The sequence below is a fragment of the Serinus canaria genome, chromosome 6 (assembly GCF_022539315.1).
Source record: "Serinus canaria isolate serCan28SL12 chromosome 6, serCan2020, whole genome shotgun sequence".
Classification (NCBI taxonomy): Eukaryota; Metazoa; Chordata; class Aves; order Passeriformes; family Fringillidae; genus Serinus; species Serinus canaria.
The window spans coordinates 34,306,833-34,330,000 of record NC_066320.1 but is presented as its reverse complement, the minus strand read 5'-3'; the positions used below and the strand labels follow the sequence as shown (position 1 = coordinate 34,330,000).

General features: G+C 55.8%; 1 protein-coding gene across 2 annotated transcripts in view; it reads left to right on the top strand.

The window, feature by feature from the left end:
* Window positions 1-3,007: 3,007 nt before the first annotated feature.
* TCERG1L (transcription elongation regulator 1 like) overlaps window positions 3,008-23,168 on the top strand; it is a 48,619-nt gene continuing 28,458 nt past the window's right edge. The window contains exons 1-3 of one of the 2 annotated variants that reach the window (XM_050976552.1): window positions 3,008-3,223; window positions 4,126-4,306; window positions 14,842-15,006. In XM_050976552.1, coding sequence (XP_050832509.1) covers window positions 4,234-4,306; window positions 14,842-15,006 — 238 coding nt within the window. In that variant the 5' untranslated portion in view covers window positions 3,008-3,223; window positions 4,126-4,233. The remainder of the gene's footprint in view (window positions 3,224-4,125; window positions 4,307-14,841; window positions 15,007-23,168) is intronic. The other variant, XM_050976551.1, reaches the window with a different exon arrangement.

Sequence of the window (23,168 nt, the reverse complement as noted above, 5' to 3'; positions counted from 1 at the left end):
CTGATTCCAAAACTTCTGGAGTATTACCTTTATTAAGGTTATTTGCTGCCATGAGAATCAAACTCCTCTGCAACGATTTTAAATCGTGAAGCTGAAACATTTGTGTGTGGTGTGAATTCAGGCTTGGCCCATTTTGCCGTTATTCATTCCTTTAATTTTTTGCTGGAGCTGCTGGAAGCTGTGATGCCGTCAGCAGAGGCTTGTTCAGCTCCTTCATTTCACAGCAGGGAGGAGATGGCAGGAGGAACAAACCCACGGGTTGTGAGGGACAAACAGGGGCTGGAAGGGACAAACCCACGGGTTGTGAGGGACAAACCCACTGGTTTGTAAGGGAATACTGCTGGCACTGGGGGGCTCAGCCTGGAATCACCTGGGCTGGGCTGGGCTGGACAGGACAAGGGAGCTGCCCTCGGGCAGCAGCAGTGGCACCAGGCTCCTCTCTGCTTGTCTGCCAGGAAATTCATAGGATCCCCAGCCTGGTCTGGGTTGGAAGGGACATTAAAGTCCATCCAGGGATCCATTCCCACCTCTGCCACGGCAGGGACACCTTCCCCTGTCCCAGGCTGCTCCAAGCCCCAATGTCCAACCTGGCCTTGGGCACTGCCAGGGTTCCAAGGCAATCCCAGCTGCTCTGGGCACCCTGTCCCCCTGCTCCCACGGAAGAGTTTCCTCCCAATATCCCACCTAACCCTGCCCTCTGGCAGTTTCAACCCACGCTATTTTCCCTGCCGACGGAAGGGTCTCGGCTGAGGGGCAGCCGTGGGATACCTGGGATACCTGAACTCGCTGATGCCGCGGCACTTGCACGGCCTGGGGAAGGGGAGATCGGGGGTCTCGGGGAGGTTTGGGGGTTGAGGCTTCTGGGGATGGCCAGGAGGTTGAGGACCTCCGGGGGTCGGAGGTGTTGGGAGCTCTGGGGGGTTTTAGTGGGGAGGGGGGCTCCGGGAACTTGGGGGTGTCAGGGGTGCCGGCACAGCCCAGCCCAGCCCAGCCCAGCCTCCTCTGCCATGCCCCGCGGGCAGGGGCTGCCTCCGCACCTGCGGCCGCCGCCGATCACCCGAGAATCCCACTTGCTCCTGCACCGAACGCGGCAGAGCCGCGCTCCCAGCGGGGGCTGCACGGGGGCGGCGGCGCCCCCTCCGTCCGTCCGTCCGTCCGTCCCTCCCGCGTCCCTCCCCCTCCCCGGGGCGGCCCCGCCGCGCCCCCGCCCCGCTCGCCCCGCGCCGGGCGGAGCCTGCCCGCGCTGCCGCGGGCTCGGAGTTGCGCCGGGCGGCGGAGGCGAGCGGAGCGCGGCGCTCCCGGCCCCGGGGCCGGCCCGGGCCATGCAGGATGATCCCGGCCGCCGCCCCGCGCCCGCCGCCGCTGCTGTGGCCGCCGTCCGCCGAGCCCCCCGCTCCGCCCTGGGCCTGGGTGCTGCCCGCGGCCGCGGGGCTGCTCCGGGTGGGCGCTGCCTCCGCCGGGGCTCCCCCTCCTCCTCCTCCTCCTCCTCCGCCGCCGCCGCCGCTGCTGCTGCCGCCCCCCGCGCTGGTGCGGCCCGGGCCGGGCTGGCGCGGCCCCGCCGAGCCCCCGCTGCTGCCGCTGCTGCCCGCGGCCGCCGAGCCGCTCCTGCACGGCCAGGTAAGGGCGGAGCCGCCGTGCGGGGACACAACTTTCCCGGAGCTGCTGCCCGGCGCCGGCACCGAGACCCCCGCCGCGGGGTGTGGGGAGGCGGCGGGACAAACCCCGCGGGGCGGCGGGGGCTGCCCGGGCTCTGCATCCTCCTTTTCCGAGCTCAGCATCCTCCTTTTCTGAGCTCTTCATCCTCCTCTTCCTAAGCTCTGTATCCTCCGCTTCCCAGGCTCTGCATCCTATCTTCCCCGGGCGCTGCATCCCTCTTTTCCCGGGGCTCTACACCACCCCCCTTCTCTAGGTTCTGCATCCCCCCTTCCTGGGTTTTTCATCCCCCTCCCTCGGGGCGCTGCATCCCCTCCTTCCCAAGCATTGCATTCCCCTTTCCCCGGGTTCCAAATCCCCCCCTTCCCGATGCTCTGCATTCCCCTTCCCCCAGCTCTGCACCCCCTTCCCCCAGCTCTGCACCCCCTTCCCGACGCTCCGCGCCCCGCGGGCTCGGTCGCGGCCCCGCGTGTGTCGGATCGCGGCACTTCCAGCGGCTCTGGAACCGTGCGGCGGCGATTTCTCCGGGAGGAGAGGGGCTGCCAGGGGGCTGCGGGTCCCTCCGGCGGGGCTGAGCTCCCGCCGGCTGCAGGATGCGCTCTCCGCAGATGCGGCCGGAACGGGAGAGATGCTCCTGGCGCCGGGGCAGCATCGCCGCCGAGCGTTCTGTGAATATTTATGAAGACGAAAGTTTTGAGCCGTGTCACTGGAACCAGCGTGTCGCGCCAGTGCTTTCCCTGATGAATATTTCAATTATTAATTGCTGCCGTGAGGCTGCTCGCAGTAGCGGAGCCCTCAGCCGGTGTTCGCTCCTCTCAGCGGAGAGGTCGGAGCCGTGCGCACAGTTTTGCCCTGGCTTTATGTTTTTTGGTGGACAGAAGTAAAAATAAACGCGAGCCGCGAGCGCTGTGGCGTCCGCTCGATTCCGTGTGATGATTTCCAGGCTTTTCGAGCTCGAGCGTCTCTTGTGGTTCGGGAGAAAACAGTCGGTGCTGCTCTAAGGAAACGGGAACATCAATTATTCCCCAGCGGGAGACCGCTCGACGAACCTGCAGAGGTGGTTTTGCTGTGGGAACCCATTTGCCAGGCGAATTTAAGTTGAGAAAAAATACATTTCTGCGTTTCCTTTGGCTCTCCCGACGCATTTTCAGGCTCTTGCTGGCGCTGTACGGTTCAGTGTGAGCAGAGGAGCCCAGGCTGCCGGTGTGCCCTGCTCCAGGCTGTGCTTTGGGCTTCCCGAACCGCTCCCGGCTCCCACCGTGCCGTGCCCAGCGAAACACGAACCCTGGGCGGGCTGAAGGGACATTCCCGACATTTCCCGTGCTCATCTGTCGCGTAATTACGAAATCATGGAAAGCATCGGTAAAATCCTTTTGTTAACTCCCCCTCTTGTGTTTGTTTGGTTTTCTTGTCCCCTCCGAAGTGGATATTTGGAGCTCATTCGCCGGTGGTAGGATTCTCCCCTTCTTCCAGCGTGGAATTCGTTCCGGTGCTCCCGCCCGTGTACACCGCCGCGGTGCCGCCGCACGCCGGCAAGGGCTGGATTGAGAAAAGGCTGCCCAGCTGCAAAGTAAGTGCGAGCTTGGCCTGCCGAGGGGTTTTGGGGCTTTTTTCTGGACTACATCAAATACACGAGCTGCAGAGTGCTGTGGGTTCAGCGGTGTGAGAGGATGATGTTCGTCAGGAGAAGCCTGTGGAAGGGGCAGGTGGTGGAGCAGCAGTTGCAGCTTCACTGTTCCCAAGTTTTAAGAGGACTAAAATGTCGCTGATATTTATTCCTTTGAGTAGGATGTTCTCATTTTCCTATGAGATGTGAATATGGGGGTTTTCCATTTTCCCTTTATCCCTGGTTTTCCCACTGTTTGTCCCAAAGCCACAGTCCAGTGCTGGCAGAGCGGTGTCACTGTGGGCACTGCCACATCCCTGGTGCCAGGGTGGCCCCATCCCACCTCTGGTCCCCACATCTGCCCCTCTGCCACCTGAGTGCTGAACACCAGCTTTGTGCTTTGTCCCTCAGCTGGTTTTGTGCCCTGTCCCCCAGCTGGTTTTGTGCCCTGTCTCCCCTGTCCCCCAGCTGGTTTTGTGCCCTGTCCCCCCTGTCCCTCACCCCTGTGTCCCCAGGCTGGGGAGGTGGCTGCAGTCCCCGGTGCTGACGGGGTCACTCCGGGTGGCCGTGTCAGGACCAGGAGTGGCCGTGTCAGCACCCGGAGTGGCTGTGTCAGGACAGCTCTGCCTCCAGGGATTGCTGGCCTCCTGTGCTGCTGCAGCAGCTGATCTGTCATGTCAAAGCCAGTTAATTTTTAAGTGGTCACTTCACTTCAGCCTCAGCACTGAGGGACCCTGGCGTGGGCAGTTTGTCCCCAGCTGAGGCTCTGCCTGTTGAAATATCGAGTTAAAGACGCTTTGTTCTCACTTGTATTTCTGAGTTTGGGATCTCAGAGTGTAACGTTTCTCTTTCTTTCTGTTGGACAGATCTACTTGAACAATGCCTTTGCCCTGGATTCGGCCTGGATCCAGCCTGAGGAGTCCAGGCTGTTCCAGGGGGCTGAGAAGCCTCTGCTGCTGAGCAATCAAGTGGCCATGGCTGTGGCCAGGCCAGCTGCTGCCTCCAGGTCACTGCCCATGCTCGTCTTGGCCCCTCAGCTGATCCCAGGTCAGGAAATGAGTACATCAATAATTAAGTATTGCCTGTTTCTCGGTGGTTTTCCCTTAATGCATCCCCCAGAGAGGCACAGCTGCTCTCTAAAGCACACATTTGGTTCCACTCAGCTGCAAGCCCTTGCTTGGGCAGAGCCTTGATGGCCAAGTGCAGCTCACCCTCTGAATGACTGAGAGGAAGAAAGGGCCCTGTGTAATTACAGCAGATTGTGCCAGGCTGTTCTGGAGCTGCTTGGTGGCCTCTGCCAGGAAAGGACCAACCACTCCCCACCCACTGAGTTTATTTTTCAAACAGAAATCGCTGACAGCCTCAGTGATTCTGTGGTTCTGTGGCACAGTCCGTGCAGGATTCTGCTGGCTGCTCGTTTGCAGTTTGGTGGGGTGTGTGCAGACAGCCAGCAGGAGAGGAGCACTGGATCCATCATCTCATTAAGGCTCAGTCATTTGTGAAATCAGTTCCATTAATCTGCATAACTGAACAGAAGAACTAAAAGTTATAAATATTAATTGTGTAAATATTCTGTGGTGCTTTAGGTAACTGAGATTTACACCTGGTAAAGAGCATTTATCCTTGGACAAGAGCAGACCCTGCATTCCAGCAGGGCTGCATCTCTGTTTGGTGGCTGCAGGAGTAAATTAAAATAGCAGTTCTATCCAGAAGGCTGAGGAGAAAAGTGCCACTGGTGTTTCAGCCCCTAAACACACTCCTAAACTGGGAATTGGAATTACTGCCTTGCTGCCAGGTGTTCCTGCCTTCCTCAGAGCCAAGGTGCTGACCCTGGGGCTGAGAGCAGAGCTCCCCTTTCTGCAGGCTCTCCCCAGAAGCAGTTTGCATTTCAGAGCTGTGCAGCACCCAGGATGGGGTATTTGCCATCAGTGCTGAGGTTCAGAGTGTGCTGGAGGAGATCCTGGCTCCTGGGCTCGTTACCAGCCTCATTAATTAGCAGGGGGTGCCCTGGCACGTGTTGGCCCCTTCACCTGGGTCTGTATTTTGGTGTTTGAGCAGAGCTGTGGCTCAGCCTCCTCTCCTCTGCCAGCACTGCCCAGGGCTCAGCTGGAGGGGTCAGTGCTGTGGGGAAACCCTGGAATGAATTCATTTCTGTTTATTAGAGCATTTATTGGTATTTTTTACACACAGAAGCAGCATGCCCAGGCTGCTAGGGAATCATAGGATGGGTGTGCTGCTGAGGGAGGGGGTCTGGGCACGGCAGCCACAGCCCCTCCTGTTCCTGCATCCTTTAAGGACTTCAGTGTTTTAAAATATTTCAGTATGTTAAACGTGCACAAATGTATTTTATCACATGCAGAATGGCAGATATAAGGCAAGAGCATTCCTGGGAGCAGCTCAGGGGCAGTGCCAGGCAGAACAGGGACACTGCCAGCCTGGTGCCACCTCTGTGGGCTGCAGGGAGCCCCGGGAGGGGAAGGGTTTCCTCCCCCTGGTCAGTGCACGTGCCCATGGCTGTCTGCTCAGGAGCCCTGCAGCTGGACCCTGCTCCTCCTGCAGCAGCTGGCTCAGTGCTGGCTGCCAGCTGAGCTCCCTTGGGGTGGCAGAAGGGCAGAGAGGAGCTCAGTTCCCCCAAGCATCTCTGTAAATAATGGGATCACAGAATCCTGGAATGGTTTGGGTTGGAAGGGACCCCAAATCCCACCCAGTGCCACCCCTGCCAGGGCAGGGACACCTTCCCCTGTCCCAGGTGCTCCCAGCTCCAGTGTCCAGCCTGGCCTTGGGCACTGCCAGGGATCCAGGGGCAGCCCCAGCTGCTCTGGGCACCCTGTGCCAGGGTCAGTCAGGAATTCCTTCCTGTCCTTGTTGGTGCCAGTCCATCCCATCCCAGGCTGTGTGGGGCTCCAGAGCTCGTGAGGGACCTGTAGCCATTCCTGCAGAGTGGCCCCATCCCTGTCCTGCAGGCAGAGCCAGGAGCTGCTTCCCCAGGTGCTGTGGCAGCACTGGGAGAGTTTCCTGAGCAGTATGTGCCCTTGATGTGAGCAGTAATAGGGATCCTGGGAGCAGGTTCTCAGTGGAGTGGGATGAGGGCAGTTAATCAGGTTTCTGTGCAGCATTCACTCCGGAGCCGCTGTGGCAGCAGCTCTGCCTTCCCCAGCAATCAGCAATGATAGAATTGTTTTCTCGATGGAGCTGCAGCCTTCCTCAGCTCCAGGAGTGAGCCCGGAGCCCGGCAAGGCTAATGTGCATAATTTACCAGCTGCAGCCCCAGCCACTCCAAGGTGTTTTTGCTGTGAGGAGCAGCAGTTATGGCTCCCTCCCAAGGTGCCCGCCATGAGTTATGGGCTCTGTGCTGTGTTTCTGAGGAGCAGGGTGGCCTTTGCCCCTGGCAGTGACGCCTGCCTCATGGCTGCTCTGGGGGGAAGGCAGCATTTCATGTTTCTGCACAGGCAGCACGGGTATTTCTGGGAGGGAAGGATTCAAGTTTCTGTCTCCTGCGCTCTGTGGGTGAGGACAGGCTGGCCAGGTGCCCTGTGCCACCTGTGCCTGTGCCAGCTGGGTGTCCTGCACATCCCTGTGAGCTCAGTGGCTGCTGGATGGGGTGAGGGAGGGCTGGCAGGGCCCCGTGGTGGGTTCCAACCCTCCAAGGTGGAAGATGGAGCCCTGTGGCACAGGACATTCACTGGTGTCACTGGGAGGTGTGCTGGGGTGGTTTGGCACTCCTGGTGTCAGGACCATGCCACCAGTGCTCCCTGCCCAGGGGGTGTTCTTATGCCTGTGTCTGGGAAGCTTTTCATGGAATTGTGGAAAGGTTTAGGGCTGGAATGGACCTTAAAGCTCATCTGGTTCCACGTGTCTCCTGCCTGGAGATGAGGGTGTCGGGTGGGGCATCCCAAGGAAATTACATTGTGATCCTTCTCATTCACGTCTTTCCTTTCTCCTGATGGCAGAACCAAGACAGCGTCAGCACTGATGGGCAGATACCCAAACACAGGCCCAGCTTGCTAGCTAATTCCATTTGCAGATTCTGAATGAAATAGGGCTGCTCTCTGTTGAATTTGGGTTCTGTTTTCTCATGAAGTACACCACCCAGAACCTCTGACCTCCTCTGTCTCCCAAGCACAGCTCTGTGTTTGAAGCACATCTCCATTTACAAGCAGTCAGGTTTTGGCTTCCCAAATTGGATTATCTTGTATTTAAGCGTGTGTGCTGGGGCTCCCTGTTTGGGGACAGAGAATAGCACAGCAGGACCCCATTCATGTCCCCGAAAAGCCATCAAACCTCTCTTTGTCTGTGGAGCATTCAAGCACTGCCAGCCAAGTGCTTTATTAGGTCTGGGAATGCTTGGCTTTAACCACAGATTTCACAAAGTTTTTGTTTTGCTCATTAAGTTTATGGTTTTTTGGTGCTTTTCCCATTATCTCCCCAAATCAAGAGAAACATGGAGTGAAGTTTATTTTCCCACCTAAATGACAGAAATAACCCCACGGACAATGTGTTTATGGGCAAGGCTGCTGTTCTGACCTTTCCATAACATCATCCCTCCTGACCCCGGGAGCTCCGTGTGAATAAATCCAGCTCTTGGTGCCTGCAGGGCAGGGCTGTCTGAGAGCAGCCAGGGATTTCTGTTTACTGCACATGAAAGTGAGCGGGGCTGTTTCTGGCATTTACTGGGCTTACAGTGGCAGTGCCAGATGCTGATTTCCCCTTGGAAAGCAGAGATATCAGGAAGGCTGGGATGTCAGGAAAGCTGGGATATCCCTGTGTTTGTTTGTTTACCTTTGCAGGGCTATTGCTGTGTTTGTTTGTGTTTGCAGGGCTGTCCCTGTGTTTGTTTCCCTTTATAGGAATATCCCTGTGTCTGTTCCCTGTGCAGGGCTCTCCCTGTGTCTGTTCCCTGTGCAGGGCTATCCCTGTGTCTGTTCCCTTTGCAGGGCTCTCCCTGTGTCTGTTCCCTGTGCAGGGCTCTCCCTGTGTCTGTTCCCTGTGCAGGGCCATCCCTGTGTCTGTTCCCTGTGCAGGGCTCTCCCTGTGTCTGTTCCCTGTGCAGGCTGTCCCTGTGTCTGTTCCCTGTGCGGGCATCCCTGTGTCTGTTCCCTGTGCAGGGCCTCCGTGTCTGTTCCTGTGCAGGGCTGTCCCTGTGTCTGTTCCCTGTGCAGGGCTCCCTGTCGTTCCGTGCAGGGCTGTCCCTGTGTCTGTTCCCTGTGCAGGGCCTCCCTGTGTCTGTTCCCTGTGCAGGGCTCTCCCTGTGTCTGTTCCCTGTGCAGGGCTGTCCCTGTGTCTGTTCCCTGTGCAGGGCCTCCCTGTGTCTGTTCCCTGTGCAGGGCTCTCCTGTGTCTGTTCCCTGTGCAGGGCTCCCTGTGTCTGTTCCCTGTGCAGGGCTGTCCCTGTGTCTGTTCCCTGTGCAGGGCTCTCCCTGTGTCTGTTCCCTGTGCAGGGCTCTCCCTGTGTCTGTTCCCTTTGCAGGGCTCTCCCTGTGTCTGTTCCCTGTGCAGGGCTCTCCCTGTGTCTGTTCCCTGTGCAGGGCCTCCCTGTGTCTGTTCCCTGTGCAGGGCGTATCCCTGTGTCTGTTCCCTGTGCAGGGCTGTCCCTGTGTCTGTTCCCTGTGCAGGGCTGTCCCTGTGTCTGTTCCCTGTGCAGGGCTCTCCCTGTGTCTGTTCCCTGTGCAGGGCTCTCCCTGTGTCTGTTCCCTGTGCAGGGCTGTCCCTGTGTCTGTTCCCTGTGCAGGGCTCTCCCTGTGTCTGTTCCCTGTGCAGGGCTCTCCCTGTGTCTGTTCCCTGTGCAGGGCTCTCCCTGTGTCTGTTCCCTGTGCAGGGCTCTCCCTGTGTCTGTTCCCTGTGCAGGGCTCTCCCTGTGTCTGTTCCCTGTGCAGGGCTCTCCCTGTGTCTGTTCCCTGTGCAGGGCTGTCCCTGTGTCTGTTCCCTGTGCAGGGCTCTCCCTGTGTCTGTTCCCTGTGCAGGGCTGTCCCTGTGTCTGTTCCCTGTGCAGGGCTGTCCCTGTGTCTGTTCCCTGTGCAGGGCTGTCCCTGTGTCTGTTCCCTGTGCAGGGCTCTCCCTGTGTCTGTTCCCTGTGCAGGGCTCTCCCTGTGTCTGTTCCCTGTGCAGGGCTCTCCCTGTGTCTGTTCCCTGTGCAGGGCTCTCCCTGTGTCTGTTCCCTGTGCAGGGCTCGTCCCTGTGTCTGTTCCCTGTGCAGGGCTCTCCCTGTGTCTGTTCCCTGTGCAGGGCTCTCCCTGTGTCTGTTCCCTGTGCAGGGCTGTCCCTGTGTCTGTTCCCTGTGCAGGGCTCTCCCTGTGTCTGTTCCCTGTGCAGGGCTCTCCCTGTGTCTGTTCCCTGTGCAGGGCTGTCCCTGTGTCTGTTCCCTGTGCAGGGCTCTCCCTGTGTCTGTTCCCTGTGCAGGGCTCTCCCTGTGTCTGTTCCCTGTGCAGGGCTGTCCCTGTGTCTGTTCCCTGTGCAGGGATATCAGGGTGTTCAGTATTTTTTAGGAACTCTGAACAGAGGCACAGAGTCAGGTTGAGAAGGAGACTTTTGTTCCACATGAGATGAAATTTTTGAATTTCAAATCTGAATTTATCCACTGAAGTGTCCACACCCCTTCTGTCTCTCTCACATTTTCACATCACCCCCTGCTGCAGAATCCTTCCACCTCACACGTGTCCCTGTGCCTGCCTGGGCCCTTCTGGGGTCTCTGGTGTCTGTGGGGAGGTGCCCCCCACTCAGCCCTGAGGGAGGTTCAGCTCAGGCTCCAGAAGGCCAGGTCAGTGCCAGGAGGAGGTGCCAGGACGTTGCCCAGCAGGCTGTAAAGCACAGAAGCTTTCAGCACACTGAGCAGCACCTGTTTGACACAACTGGAACTTCTGTCTGCACTCACAGGGGGCTTGAGGGTGACAGTGGCACCATCGGGCTCCATATGCAGCTGAGGTCAAAGGAAAGGACAGCTAATTCTGCCTTAAGTCCTGGAGCTTAAAATGCAGAGAATCCGACTTAAAAATAGTGAAAATACTGCCTAAAGACATCAGAGCTGAAAGATGCAGAGAATCCTTCTCAAAAATACAGAAAATTCTGCTTAAAGACATCAGAGCTGAAAGATGAAGAGAATCCAACTTAAAAACACTGAAAATTCTGCTTAAAGACATCAGAGCTGAATGATGCAGAGGATCCTTCTCAAAAATACAGAAAATTCTGCTCAAAGCCATCAGCTGGGCTGTGAGGGGCTGGGCTGGATGCAGGCCCAGCACTGGGGGCTCCTGTTGCAGCAGGGCTGGTGCTGAGGGTGATTTTGGGAACAGGAACTCTGCATGTGCCCAGGGAAGGTTGGAGTGCCCATCCCTGGAGGTGTCAGGGGATTCCTGGAGGTGGCACTCAGAGCTCTGGGCTGGGGACAGGTTTGGGATGGGCACAGCTGGGACTCTGATCCTGGAGGGCTTTTCCAGCACCAGTGGCTCTGGGATTCAGAGAAGATGGCACCTCACTGCCAGGGTGTACCATGACCTGGCAAAACCAGCCCTGGGGAAAACACCATTGCTGGAAAAAATCCTGCAAGTTCCCCTCATTGAAATATCAGTGATGGAGTTTGACTCCTGTTTTCTGGCATGTGACTTTTGAAATTCCCCCTGTGAGTGCAGAGTGATTAATGGTAACTCTAAAACCCTTTCAGGGCCTTTTTGAAAAGAACTCACAGCAAGGTCTGGTTTGTTAGTGAGGAGAATTTCTCAGGTGCGTGCCCCCAGCCCTGGGGGAGTCCTGGCCCAGCTGGCAGTGCCTTGGGCAGGGCTGGGCTGTGTTTGGGTGGCTGGACTGGGGGATGCTGCTGAGCTGAGGCACAGCAGGACCTGCTGAGCCCTGCCTGTGCTCTCCCCAGCACTGAGCCCCCAGGGATGGCCCTTCCTCCCTGGAGTTATTCACCAGGAGAGAGGGAGAGAGAGCTTCATCAAAGGAGGGGAAACCACCCAAACTTCCCTTTCAGCTGAGCAATGAAACTTTGATGAGGGCATTGATGCAAGTTTAATGAGGCAGCCCAGCTCAGAGCAGGCTGTGCCTGCCCAGCTCACATCACTCTCCTGTTCTCCTGCCCTCTTTGGGGAAATCACATCCTCCTCTCCAGAAGAAAAGAATCAAATGAGAAGTAAACAACCTTCCTGCTCATGTGCCCTGCAGGAAGGCACAGCAAAGTCGTGTTTGCAGAAGCATTAGCTTTCACAGGAGCTGCAGGAGATGGTTTGTGGGTTTCTCCAGCAGCAGACAGCTGGAATTGGAATGAGCACAGGCTCTTGGAGGGCAGGTGTTTGACCCCCCTGAAGGACTGTTCCACTTCCCAGGTGAATGAACAATGAGCTTCCATTTAACACTTGGATTGGTTGGACACAGTGGTTTCGGTTTGGTTTTTTTTTATTGTTTTTTAATTTCTGCCAGTTGGTCTGGCAGGAAAAAATCTGTTTTCATTTATCCATTGCCAAATGATCAAAACTTAAATATTTGTGGGGTTTGTTTGGCCTGTGTGCCTGTTACTTAGTGCATCTGCAGGTGTTCCTTGGCATGGAGGAATAATGACTGTGGAAATAATGGACCTTTTTTGGTGACACTGAAAACACTAAACTTCTGTTTTGCTAATGCAGGGCTTATTTCGTTGGGAAAGAATTGTTTGTAAAGGGCTGGGACAAAGCTGGGACACCTGGGGGTGCTCACCTGGAGAGGAGAAGGCTCCAGGGAGAGCTCAGAGCCCTGGCAGGGCCTGAAGGGGCTCCAGGAGAGCTGGAGAGGGACTGGGGACAAGGATGGAGGGACAGGACCCAGGGAATGGCTCCCACTGCCAGAGGGCAGGGATGGATGGGATATTGGGAATGGGGAATTGTTCCCTGGCAGGGTGAGCAGGCCCTGGCACAGGGTGCCCAGAGCAGCTGGGGCTGCCCCTGGATCCTGGCAGTGCCCAAGGCCAGGCTGGACACTGGGGCTGGGAGCACCTGGGACAGGGGAAGGTGTCCCTGCCATGGCAGGGGTGGCACTGGGTGATTTTCCAGGTCCCTCCCAACCCATTCCCTGATGCTGTGATCTCACCCCAGGTCCCTGCTGGGATTCTCCTGCCTGGAGTTGTTCAGGGGGTGCATCCCCCACCCCACAGCCTCCCTCCCCAGCTCCCATTCCCTGTTCTCCGGGGATGCCCATGGAAAGGGTGAGGGCAGGCCTGCAGAGGGATCAGCTGGGCCTTTGTGGAGCCTCAGTTGTCTCCCAGTGCCTGCAGGGTTTGCACCTGGGCTGAGCTTTGCTGGATGCCACAAGAAGCTGATGATTGCTTAATTTTTGAATCCTGAGCTCTGGTGGAGGCAGGAACAGCTGCTGTTTGTCAGATTTGTTCTGCTCCTCAAGAGTTTTGCACTCCTGTTCTTGTTTATTTACCATAATTAGCCAAGATTGAGCTCTGGAGGTCTTCCCTGCCACTGTCAGGCTGGGCAGTGAATCGTGCCGGAGCTAAAGGGTGTTTGAGCTTAGTTTGGGACATCCCTGGGTTCCACTGGCAGGGGCTGCCAGGGAGGGTTGGAGTGTCCATCCCTGGAGGTGTCCAGGGAATTCCTGGAGGTGGCACTCAGAGCTCTGGGCTGGGGACAAAGAGGGGATGGGGCACAGCTGGGACTCCCTGGGCTGGGAGGGCTTTTCCAGTCTCAGGAGTTCCATGAAGTGTCCTGCTGAGTTTTTGGGATGAAGGAGATGAGATGTAGAGCTTATCAAACTCAGGGATTTGTGTGCAGAATACAGCAGAGCAGCCAGGCTGGCCAAGGAGCAGTGGGTGCCTAATATAGCAAGGAATAAATTCAGATTTGCCATCAGACAGTTACACTTTAGAAAGCTGAGAATGATTGTGTTCCCTGTGTTCAAATATTTGACTTTTTAATTAAGTTTTTTCATTTAAATGTAATAACTCTGCACAGTTTGCGTGTGAGTCACTGCTGCCTTTTCCCTGTGGGTTATGTGCTCACATCTGTGGGGTTCCACGGCAGAAAATGCTCCAGCCACCAGCTGGGCTTTGGAATCATCAGCACCAAAGGGGCTCTGGGTCCCTCAGAAATGTCTCAGTGCCCTCAGCTGGGCTTGGGGCACCTCGGGGATCACCCAGCCCAACCCTGCCCAGGCAGGGACACAGGAACGTGTCCAGCAGGGTTGCAATGGCTCTGCAGGGGGAGACCCCAGCCCCTCCCTGGGCAGCTGCTCCAGGGCTCTGCCCCTCCAGGGAAAGAAGTTCTGCCCCACGCTGGGGTGGAACTTGCTGTGGTTCAGCTCCTGGCCAGTGCTCCTTGTCCTGGCACCGGCCTCTGGCAGCCCCTGGGGAGATTTGTGGGGGTTGATGGGGTCCCCTCTCAGCCTTCCCTTCTCCTGCCTGACCAGGCCCAGCTCCCACAGTCTCTCCTCATCTCAGAGATGCTCCAGTCCCAAAATGATCTCTGTGGCCTCTGCTGGACCCTCTCCAGTAGCTCCTTGACTTTCTTCCTTTGGCTCTGCTCCAGGGAACAGGGACAGGAGCAGAGGGAACGGCCCCAGGCTGGGCCAGGGTGGCTCAGGGTGGGCACAGCAGGAATTTCCCCATGGAAAGGGGGCTCAGGGATTGGCACTGCCCAGGGAGGGTTGGAGTGCCCATCCCTGCAGGTGTCCCCTGGAGGTGGCACTCAGGGCTCTGGGCTGGGGACAGGGTGGGGCTGGTCAGGATTTAGATTTGATAATCCTGCAGGTCATTTCCACTGTAAATGATTCTGTGGTTCCTGAGCTCTGGAGGCCAGAGCTGAGCCCACCAGACAGGTTTATTCCACATCCCCCCTGCTCAGGTCCCGGGGGCACACAGGGCCAGGTGGGGCGTGCTCCATCTCCTTCCAGGCAGTGTCCAAATCCAGAGTGCTGAGCACAGCACTGCCCCAGCCCCACTGCTCTCCCCTCAGCTGCCTCTCACTGTCAGAACCCTGGAAATCCCTCTGGCTGCTTTAGAGGGCTCGAGCCCCTGCCCAGAGGGCTCAGGGACTTTGGCACAGAGCTCAAAACTCTTGTGCTTTTGATTTAACCCTTGGAAAAAACAATTGCTAACTTTGTATGAAGGATTACAAGCTATGATAGTTTAAGGAGAATGACAGTGAATTTATCACAGGGTGAAAAATAGATTTTTGGGGTTTTTAACATGGGGGTTCACGGGGCAAGGTGGAGGAATCTGGGCATGTCCAGCCTTTCTCCTTCTTCTTCTTGGCCTCTACCTTCTGCTGTGATGGTGGCACTTTTGGGTGGGTTTAGGGTAGAAGCTCAGTGTCTGACACAGGTGATGGGTACTGGGGAGTTATTGTAAATATTGTACACGTAGTTTGTAGTATAAAGAGATAACACTGCCCCAGGGCAGGCAGAGTGCCTTGGGCTGTCCTGCTGAGGGGACCTCGGCTGGACAGGAGAGAGAATTTTATAGATAAGGAACAATAACAGCCTTGATACCGAGACCTGAAGAGTTCTGACTCCTTCTTTGAGCACTGGGCTGGGAACAGAGACTTTGTGACACATCTGGGGGTCACTGTGAGCAGCAGAGACCCCGAGATCTCACCTCTCTCTCTGTCTCTCCCACAGGTGGGTGCCAGAGCAGCCTTAAAGCCGTGGGTGGCACGCAGAGCCTGGCGCTGGTGGCCCTGGAGCCCGAGGCCCCGCAGGCCGCGCCGGGCCCGGGCCTGCAGCCCTGCCAGCTCCTCAGCCTGTCCCCCATCAAAGTGCCACTGCTGGCCTCGCCCTGCCCAGGTAAGGTCCCCGTGGGCTGGGGAGGGGCTGGGCAGCACAGGGGGCACGGGGGGTGGTGGTCAGTGCTGGGCACGGGTGGCACAGCCGGGGTTAAACTGGGGGTCTTGGAGCAGTCTGGAGGCGTCCTCTGGGCTGGGTGTGGGTTCAGAGCTCTGGGATGTTTGTCATGGATGTGTCCCTGCGACATTTGGGGCCAGCTGAGCTGGTTCCTCCCTCACCTGAGGGGGTTCTGTGGGCAAACCTCTGAGCCCCCAGCCCACCCTCAGGTTATGGTGGTGTGGTCACAGCTGAGCGGGAACATTCTTGTCCTTAGCTGGAACGTTCGTGTCCTCAGCTGGAACGTTCGTGTCCTCAGCTGGAACGTTCATGTCCTCAGCTGGAACGTTCACCCTCCTCAGCTGGAACGTTCTTGTCCTCAGCTGGAACGTTCATGTCCTCAGCTGGAACGTTCGTGTCCTCAGCTGGAACGTTCTTGTCCTCAGCTGGAACAGGCTCTCACGAGGGTCTGCACACCGTGGGACAGCACTTGATGAAGTCCCCAGCAGATCCTCTGAGTGGTTTTAGTTACAAGCGTGCTGGGAGAGCTGGGCCTGGGCCTTTCCCAGAGCTGAGGTGTGGCTGGTGCCTGCAGAAGTGGCTCTTTCCTGGGTGCTGAGTGGAACCTTTCTGAAGGTGGCAGCTGAGGGGGCATCCCTGCCTGGCTGGGCAGGCCTGCTGGTCGGGAGCCTTTAGGGCAATGTTTGGAACTGCATCTGGGGTGCCTGGGGCTATTTTTAGAACAGTTATCTGCCAATTAAGTGAAAAATGTAAATGAGGGTGCATCTTCCATCTTTTTGGGAATTGAGGTGCAGCGCAGCAAGGCACAGGGAGATTGAATTGTGCAGAGGGTGCAGCTCTGGTTTGGCCTTGGTGGGAGAGCTTTAATGAGGGATGGGTCCCAGGGATTCCCTTCCTGCCAGAGCAGGGCTGGGGGACCAGGGCTGGGAGCAGCAAATGGGCCCAGAGGAGAGGAGAGGAAGGAAAAGGGGGCTCAGGGGGGCCCTTGTGGCTCTGCACAGCTCCTGCCAGGAGGGGACAGCCGGGGGGGTCGGGCTGTGCTCCAGGGAACAGGGACAGGAGCAGAGGGAACGGCCCCAGGCTGGGCCAGGGCAGGCTCAGGGTGGGCACAGCAGGAATTTCCCCATGGAAAGGGGGCTCAGGCACTGGCACTGCCCAGGGAGGGTTGGAGTGCCCATCCCTGGAGGTGTCCCCTGGAGGTGGCACTCAGGGTGGGGATGGGCACAGGCTGTGTTTGTCCCAATCCACGTGCCACCTAAAAAGTGACCCTGGGGTTAGTGACCTGTAACCCTGGGGTTAGTGACCTGTGACCCTGGGGCTCGTGACCTGTGACCCTGGGGCTAGTGACCTGTGACCCTGGGGTTAGTGACTGTGACCCTGGGGCTAGTGACTGTGACCCTGGGGTTCGTGACTGTGACCCTGGGGTTCGTGACTGTAACCCTGGGGTTAGTGACCTGTAACCCTGGGGTAAGTGACTGTGACCCCGGGGTTAGTGACTGTGACCCTGGGGTTAGTGACTGTAACCCTGGGGTTAGTGACTGTAACCCTGGGGTAAGTGACCTGTGACCCTGGGGTTAGTGACTGTGACCCTGGGGTTAGTGACTGTAACCCTGGGGTTAGTGACTGTAACCCTGGGGTTAGTGACCTGTGACCCTGGGGTTAGTGACTGTGACCCTGGGGTTAGTGACTGTGACCCTGGGGTTAGTGACCTTCCCATGTTGCCCTTGTCTGAAGCTTATGAAAGGCCACGGGCATGCAGTAGCAATGAACTTCAAACCCCAAAATGACATTATTCCCAACTTCAATCTCCATGTTTACTGGTGCCTGGAAGGCTGAGCATTGTGTGTGTGGTTAGCCCAGTTAATTGATTATCCCCTGTTAATTGATTCTGTTAGAGAGCAGTGTCCTGTTCCTGCCTTGTGTGGTCCTGTGCCTCAATCACAGGGATTTGCTCAATTTGATCAATAGTCTTAGGAGTAAATATTCATTTTTTTAGACCTTTGATTGCGGTTAGTTTTGCAGCCTTGCAGTAAATTCCTGGCAGTCTAATTAATAGCTCTGGGAATTAATAGCAGGGTGTTAAGACAAGGTGGGAGGTTTGGGAAGGGCACAGGGCAGGTGGGTATCCAGGCTCTGCTGCTTTTCTGTCCTCACAGAGGAAATTCCTTGGAATTCCCTCAAAGCAAATCACCAGGAATTTGGGGGAACTGTGAGTGGGCATAATGCAGTGTGGTCATTTTTAAAAATTCACTTTTGATACAGTTTATTTCACATTTTGGGAAGGAAAATCAGAAGCAAAGCTATAAGAGAGCAGAGGATATTTGGGGAATTTAAAGGCGTGAGCAGCCTTTTCCTGCAGGAGGCTGTGAAGGATCCCAGCTGGATCCCTGGGAATGGGGCTGAGCACACAGGGCTGGGAGGTGCTGGCTGCTGCAGGTTGCTGTGCCTTGGCTCTGCAGCCAGTGGTGCTCTTGGGGATTGTTTTGTCACTGTGCTGAGCCTGGAAAAACTTGTAATGATGAAATAAACGTGTGGGAGAGAGGCAGCATAAAAGTCCTGGTTTTAATAGCAACATAAAACGCTGTTTTATATGGAATAAAATATTGAAGCTTGAGGAACCTGTCCATGGAGTGATCTGTGGCTGGAGAGGCTCCAGCTCAGGCTCTGTGCAGCGAGAGGGGCCTTGGCCCCACATTGCTGTGCTCTCTGCTCCCACACCAGTGAGGGGAACAGAGAAGGCTCCAGCAATGCAATTGCAGCCCCATTTTGGGTTAGTATTGCTTTTGTTTCCTTTCTTCATTTTGCATCTACTGGTGGTGCTGCTCGTGCATCTCCCAGGCAAATGTTCCCTTAAATATTTCATGGCAGCCTGGCTGTGAGTGTGGATTTTGTGCCAGGTTTAACATAAAGACTAAACAGGAGCTTGTGGAGATGCAGCTCCTCACTGTGTTGCATCTTCCTGGGCCCTGCTGGGGGAGGAAACTGCATTTCCCAGCACTGCCACACAAGGCTCTGAAATCTGGCTCAAGGAAACCCTAAATGCATTAAATTTGCAAGCACCAGCACTTACCTGCAGTAATTAAGGAATGGGGTGTCTGGTAATCTCTAATACCCCTCTGCAGCTCCTGCATAGAGAAGTGGGTGTTTATTTTCCTCACATGCAGGTTTTTAATGGTAGCAGTGAAGAAGGTAAGAGATGAATCTGTGCTTATGGACTCTGTAAATTAGCAGTGAGCACAAATATTAAAAAAGGCACCATCTGCCATGGAATCCATTTGCCACCTGTTCCCTGGCTCTCAGCATTATTTAAGGGTTTAAATGTGGCGGTTTAGGCTGCCACGGAGCAGCTGGGAAGTGACTGAGCCTTTTCCTCTCAGCACCTTAGTGCTGTGTGCCAAGGGCAGCTCTCGGTGCCAGCTCTGTGCCCGAGCTCTGTCCGTGTCTGTCAGTCCCTCCTCAGCAGGGCTGCTGACTGAGCCAGGCTAGAGCACACTCAGAGCTGGCTCATGGGCTGGGGAGGGCCCTGTGCTCCTCCCAGCAGAGGCACAGACTGTCCCAGCATGGCCACAGGGCCTGGGAGGGGTCCAGGGCTGGGGAGGGCTGTGGGGTTAGTCCCACTGAGCCCTTGAGCTCAGCCTAAGGTCCCCAGGGCATCACAGGAGCCCAGGATGGATTGGTTTGGAGGGACCTCAGAGCTCACCCAGTGCATGGCACCCCTGCCATGGCAGGGACACCTTCCCCTGTCCCAGGTGCTCCCAGCCCCAGTGTCCAGCCTGGCCTTGGTGGTCCAGCATTTCCCCAGATGTTTCCTGGCCAGCCTCCTCCCTCCCAGTTCCTTAACATCTGCAATCCAGTGAGTCAGAGCCTGGGAAGCCCCTGCAGCTCTGGCCAGGGGTGGCTCCTGCTGGCTCTGCAGCTGGGTCTCTGCTGGGCTCACCTCCACCCTTTGGGATCCTCTCTGTGGGAATTCTCACTTCACCTTAGCCCAGCTCCCCTGCACAGGAACCCCACGGCATAGGTGAGCACAAAGGAATGATTTTGGGAGGACAGCCAAAGTTCCAGGCAGGAATGTGGTGCTCCCCTCCTGGGGAAGCCTCCCCTGGCCTTGCTGGGTGTGCCCCGTGCCTGGCACTGGCACAGGCTGGCCTGGGAGTGCTGGGTGGCTCTGAGGAGCTGGCTGTAAATGCTGTGCCCAGCTCTAATGCTGGCTAACGAAGCGAGCAAATGAATGTTTATAGTTATTAAAGTGATAACTTCCTGCCTGGGCTAACGTTCAGCACAAATCACGTGTTGGTTCCCTGTCTGTGTTGGCACACCAGAGGGAAGGTGAGCTGGTACAGGGGCTCAGATAATGCCCAGAGCCCCCTGAAATGGTACCAGTTCCCTCCTCCCTGCACAGTGAGTCCCTGCTGGGAGCTGGAGCTGCCCACTCAGGACCCTGTGACAATGGGGCGATGGCTCTCAGTGTGACAATTCAGCCTGTTTGTGTTACCAAGGCAAAGGGCAGGAGGAGGGTGGGCAGGGTGAGGTCAGGCACAGCTCTGTGGGACTGCACATTTTCCTGCACCATCCAAAGGCAGTCATGGGCAGTTTCTTGGTGCAAATCCATGGTGGGCATGACTGGGTTCATGGATCACAGTGCACTTGGCGCCAGCAGGGATTCCCAAGGCTTTGGGATGTCTGGGGAGCAGGGGCAGGACCCAAGAGTCAGGCTGGACATCAGGAAGAGGCCCCACCTCAGTCCTGCTTAGGCCAGGCTCATGGTTAAGCAGCTGCTCCCACGGTGTGCTCCAGGAGAGGCTCTCAGTGCCTGGGATGTAATAGCAAGGTATTGACAAAAGGAAAAATATCAATACTGCAGTGGCAGTTACAAAAGACAAACAACCCAAATCCTCTCAGTCGTGCCCAGCTCTTGGTAAATGTCATGAAAGTCAGAGTTAATTTACTGTGTCTGTAACTGCTTGTTGAAGCACTCAGCTGGGTTCTGCTGTGGGAAGTGCAGTGCTGGGCAGTGTTTCAGTCAGGTTTCACTCCCAGGAGCAGCAGGTGCTCTGCTCAGACCCTGCCAGGTGGGCTTTCCCCAGCCAGGTGAGGCTGGGGCTGGCAGCACTGCTGGGGCTTGGGGGTCACAGTGACACTGGAGTTTGTCCTCCTGGTCCCTCCCAGGAGCCTGGGCTGCACGGGGCAGGCTGGGCTCTTTTTCTTTCTGTTAGAGACTCGGATTAACTGAGATTTGTGTAGCTTAAAAAGCTCTCACTAAACTGGGTGTATTTCTTGGAAATGGAGCAGAAGTCTTAGAAGGAAAACCCAAACTGAGTGAAGGAAAGGAACGAGCCTTGGAAGGATAATGGCATTGTTCCACGAGGAGCCCTTGCTTGTCTCTCTCCAGAAGAAGATGAATGGATGAGAATTCCTGGGAGAATCCCCTGAGTTTTAATCAGAGCTGAGGGAACACCTTGTGGTGGCGGCTGCTGCTGAAATTTATTTATGCAATTAAAGCATTAGGAGCTCTGCAGGTGTGGCCAAGGCTTGGTGGAAGGGTGCTGGGATGCCAAGGAATTCCCAGGGGGTGTTCAGGCCCAGCTTTTGTGCTGCCTGGGGGTGCCCAGCAGGAATGCTGGGGGACTTGGAGAGAGGAACAAGGCAGCAAATCCTGCTGAGGGCCCTGTTAAAGACAGGAGTGGGGTTGCTTTGTGTGCTTTTGTCTTGCTTATTAGTGAGGAAAAAAAGCATTTTGCAGACATTATTTTTTATGTGTTCAACTTTATTATTCAGTTATTTGGGGACTGGCTTTGATGCTGTAAAATGAAGAGTGGAGTGTAAAATCACAGACTGGATTTCAACTAATATATTCCCAATGTTTGGCTTGAACCAGGGCTGGATGTGGGGTAAACTCAGTGCCAAACTAAACCTGATGGAGGAGGAAATTCCATGAGCCCAGTGGATTAATATCCACTTTTAGGATTTGCATCTGCAGGGTCTTGTACCTCCTGCTGCAATTCTCATCGTGGTGTGTTGGGCACGGGGATAATCTCATCATTCCCTGGAGCAGGGGGGGACCCTGGAATGTTCCAGACATTCTGTCCAATGGGACTGAGAGCTGAGCAAGCCCTGTGCCACAAACCATCCTGTGAATCATTCAAATTGCTGCTGCACTTCATCTTGGAAACTAAAATTAATATAGAAATACCTGACTGGGAGTTTATGATGAGGGAATAGAAATTCCAGGGCACCATGGCATGACATGGGGGGGTCTTTGAGTCTGTGAGGCTGAGAAGAGCTCAGGGTTTGTATTATTATTATTATTATTATTATTATTATTATTATTATTATTATTATTATTATTATTATTATTATTATTATGCCTCCAATCAAGCAGCCATTCCTGTTCAGCCCCCTGGATGGTGGGAACCAGATGCACAGGGATTTTCCTGGTGTTTGTTCCCAGCTTTGCTTTGGAGCTGTGGATGTTTCCTGGGTGACTCCCCCGTTCCTTAGTCAGGCCCCACTAAAGTGCAAAGAAATGAAATGAGGTAAAATGAATCTTCCTTCTTGGCCAGAATATAAATAAGGGAACTTAATTACATTTCCCAATTTTAAGTGTGCCACAGGAGCTTCCCCAGGGTACTAAATGGAATTTCCTGGATTTTATTGCACTTGCAGCTCTGTTGGCACATGCAGGATGTGGGGATGTGGAAGGGGAAAAGGAGAAGGACTTGGGGAGAGTGGGAGGTTCCCTGCCCTTGGCAGGGGTGGCATGGGATGGGCTTTAAGGTCCTTCCAGCACAAACCAGGCTGGCATTCTGTTATCCCCAGAAAATCCCTCCTGCCAGCCCCTGCTCCACACTGAGTTCCCTCTGTGGTGTCAAGAACCTGGGACCTTAAACCTGACTCAGAAACCACCAAAAAATGGAGCACAAGGGTCACATTCCAGGTTTCTGCCTGGCTGGGTTCAAATTTCCAAATCTAATTTTTGACTCAAAGCCTCCCAGAAATGAGTGCTTGAAGATTTCACTCCAAAACACAAAGGAGTGGTTCATGCAGAAATAATTACAGTGCTGTGACAGGAGCAAGGGGAGGTTCTGGGGGTCTGATGCTGCATAATTCAGTGTGTTCTCTCACAATTACATCCTGTCCAGAGAGGAGATGGAAATTTGCTGCTGGACTTTGTCTGAGGCTGGAAAAGAATCATGAAAGGTTGGGAAACGGGACTGGGCAGAGCAGTGAGAAGGGCTGTGGGAGATGAAGGCTGTGGGGTGATCACCACCATCACCATCCTCATCAGCCCCATCCCCCCCTTTTCTCCTGCTGTGGGCAGAGGCTCCCTCGGCTGCAGGGTGGTCCCACCTCCCCTCCCTGGGCTTGGAGAAGCTCTGTCACAGCCCAGGAGACCCCCCAGTCCCTCCAGCCACACTGAGCACAAATCCCTGCTCTGCCTTTGGGCACCTCCAGCCTTATTTCCAATTTTCTGATTTCTGATTCACTGATGGCTCCATGAATAATTCAGGAGGAGTCTTTGATCCGGGCTGGCTGCCACCTGCCCTGCTGGGAGGGCAGGGAGGTCACCCGGGTCAGGAGCTGCTGCTCTCAGAAGCTGCCCAAAAATCCAATCAAGCTTTTTTCCCAGTTTGGAGGCCCCATGAAGCTCTGTAATGCAGCAGGAGCCAGCGGGCCCAGGCAGATCTCAGGGCAGTTTTACACTCTTGAGCTCCAGAAGCCTTTGGACAGCACTGCCAGGGATGCCCAGGTGGGATTTTGGGGTGTCTGTGCAGGGACAGGAGCTGGCCTGGATGATCCTTGGGTCCCAGCTCAGGATAGTGCATGATCCCAAAGGATTTAAAACAAAGCCCAGGAGAGGATCAGAGTTCTGAGGCTGCAAGATAAACAGTCTGGGGTTTTTCCCCCAGTGAGCAGCAGAGCTTGGCTTGGCTTCACCTCCTGCTCATGGGGGTGGCCACTCCAGGGGATGGTGGAATTCCATGGGCTCTGCAAGCCCCACAGCCAGGGCAGCCTGGGGCACTCCCCTGCCTGGAGGGAGGCTCTCCCTGCCCCTGCACAATCCCACATCCAGCTCCTGGCTGCCCGTGCCTGGCAGGAGCACTCCT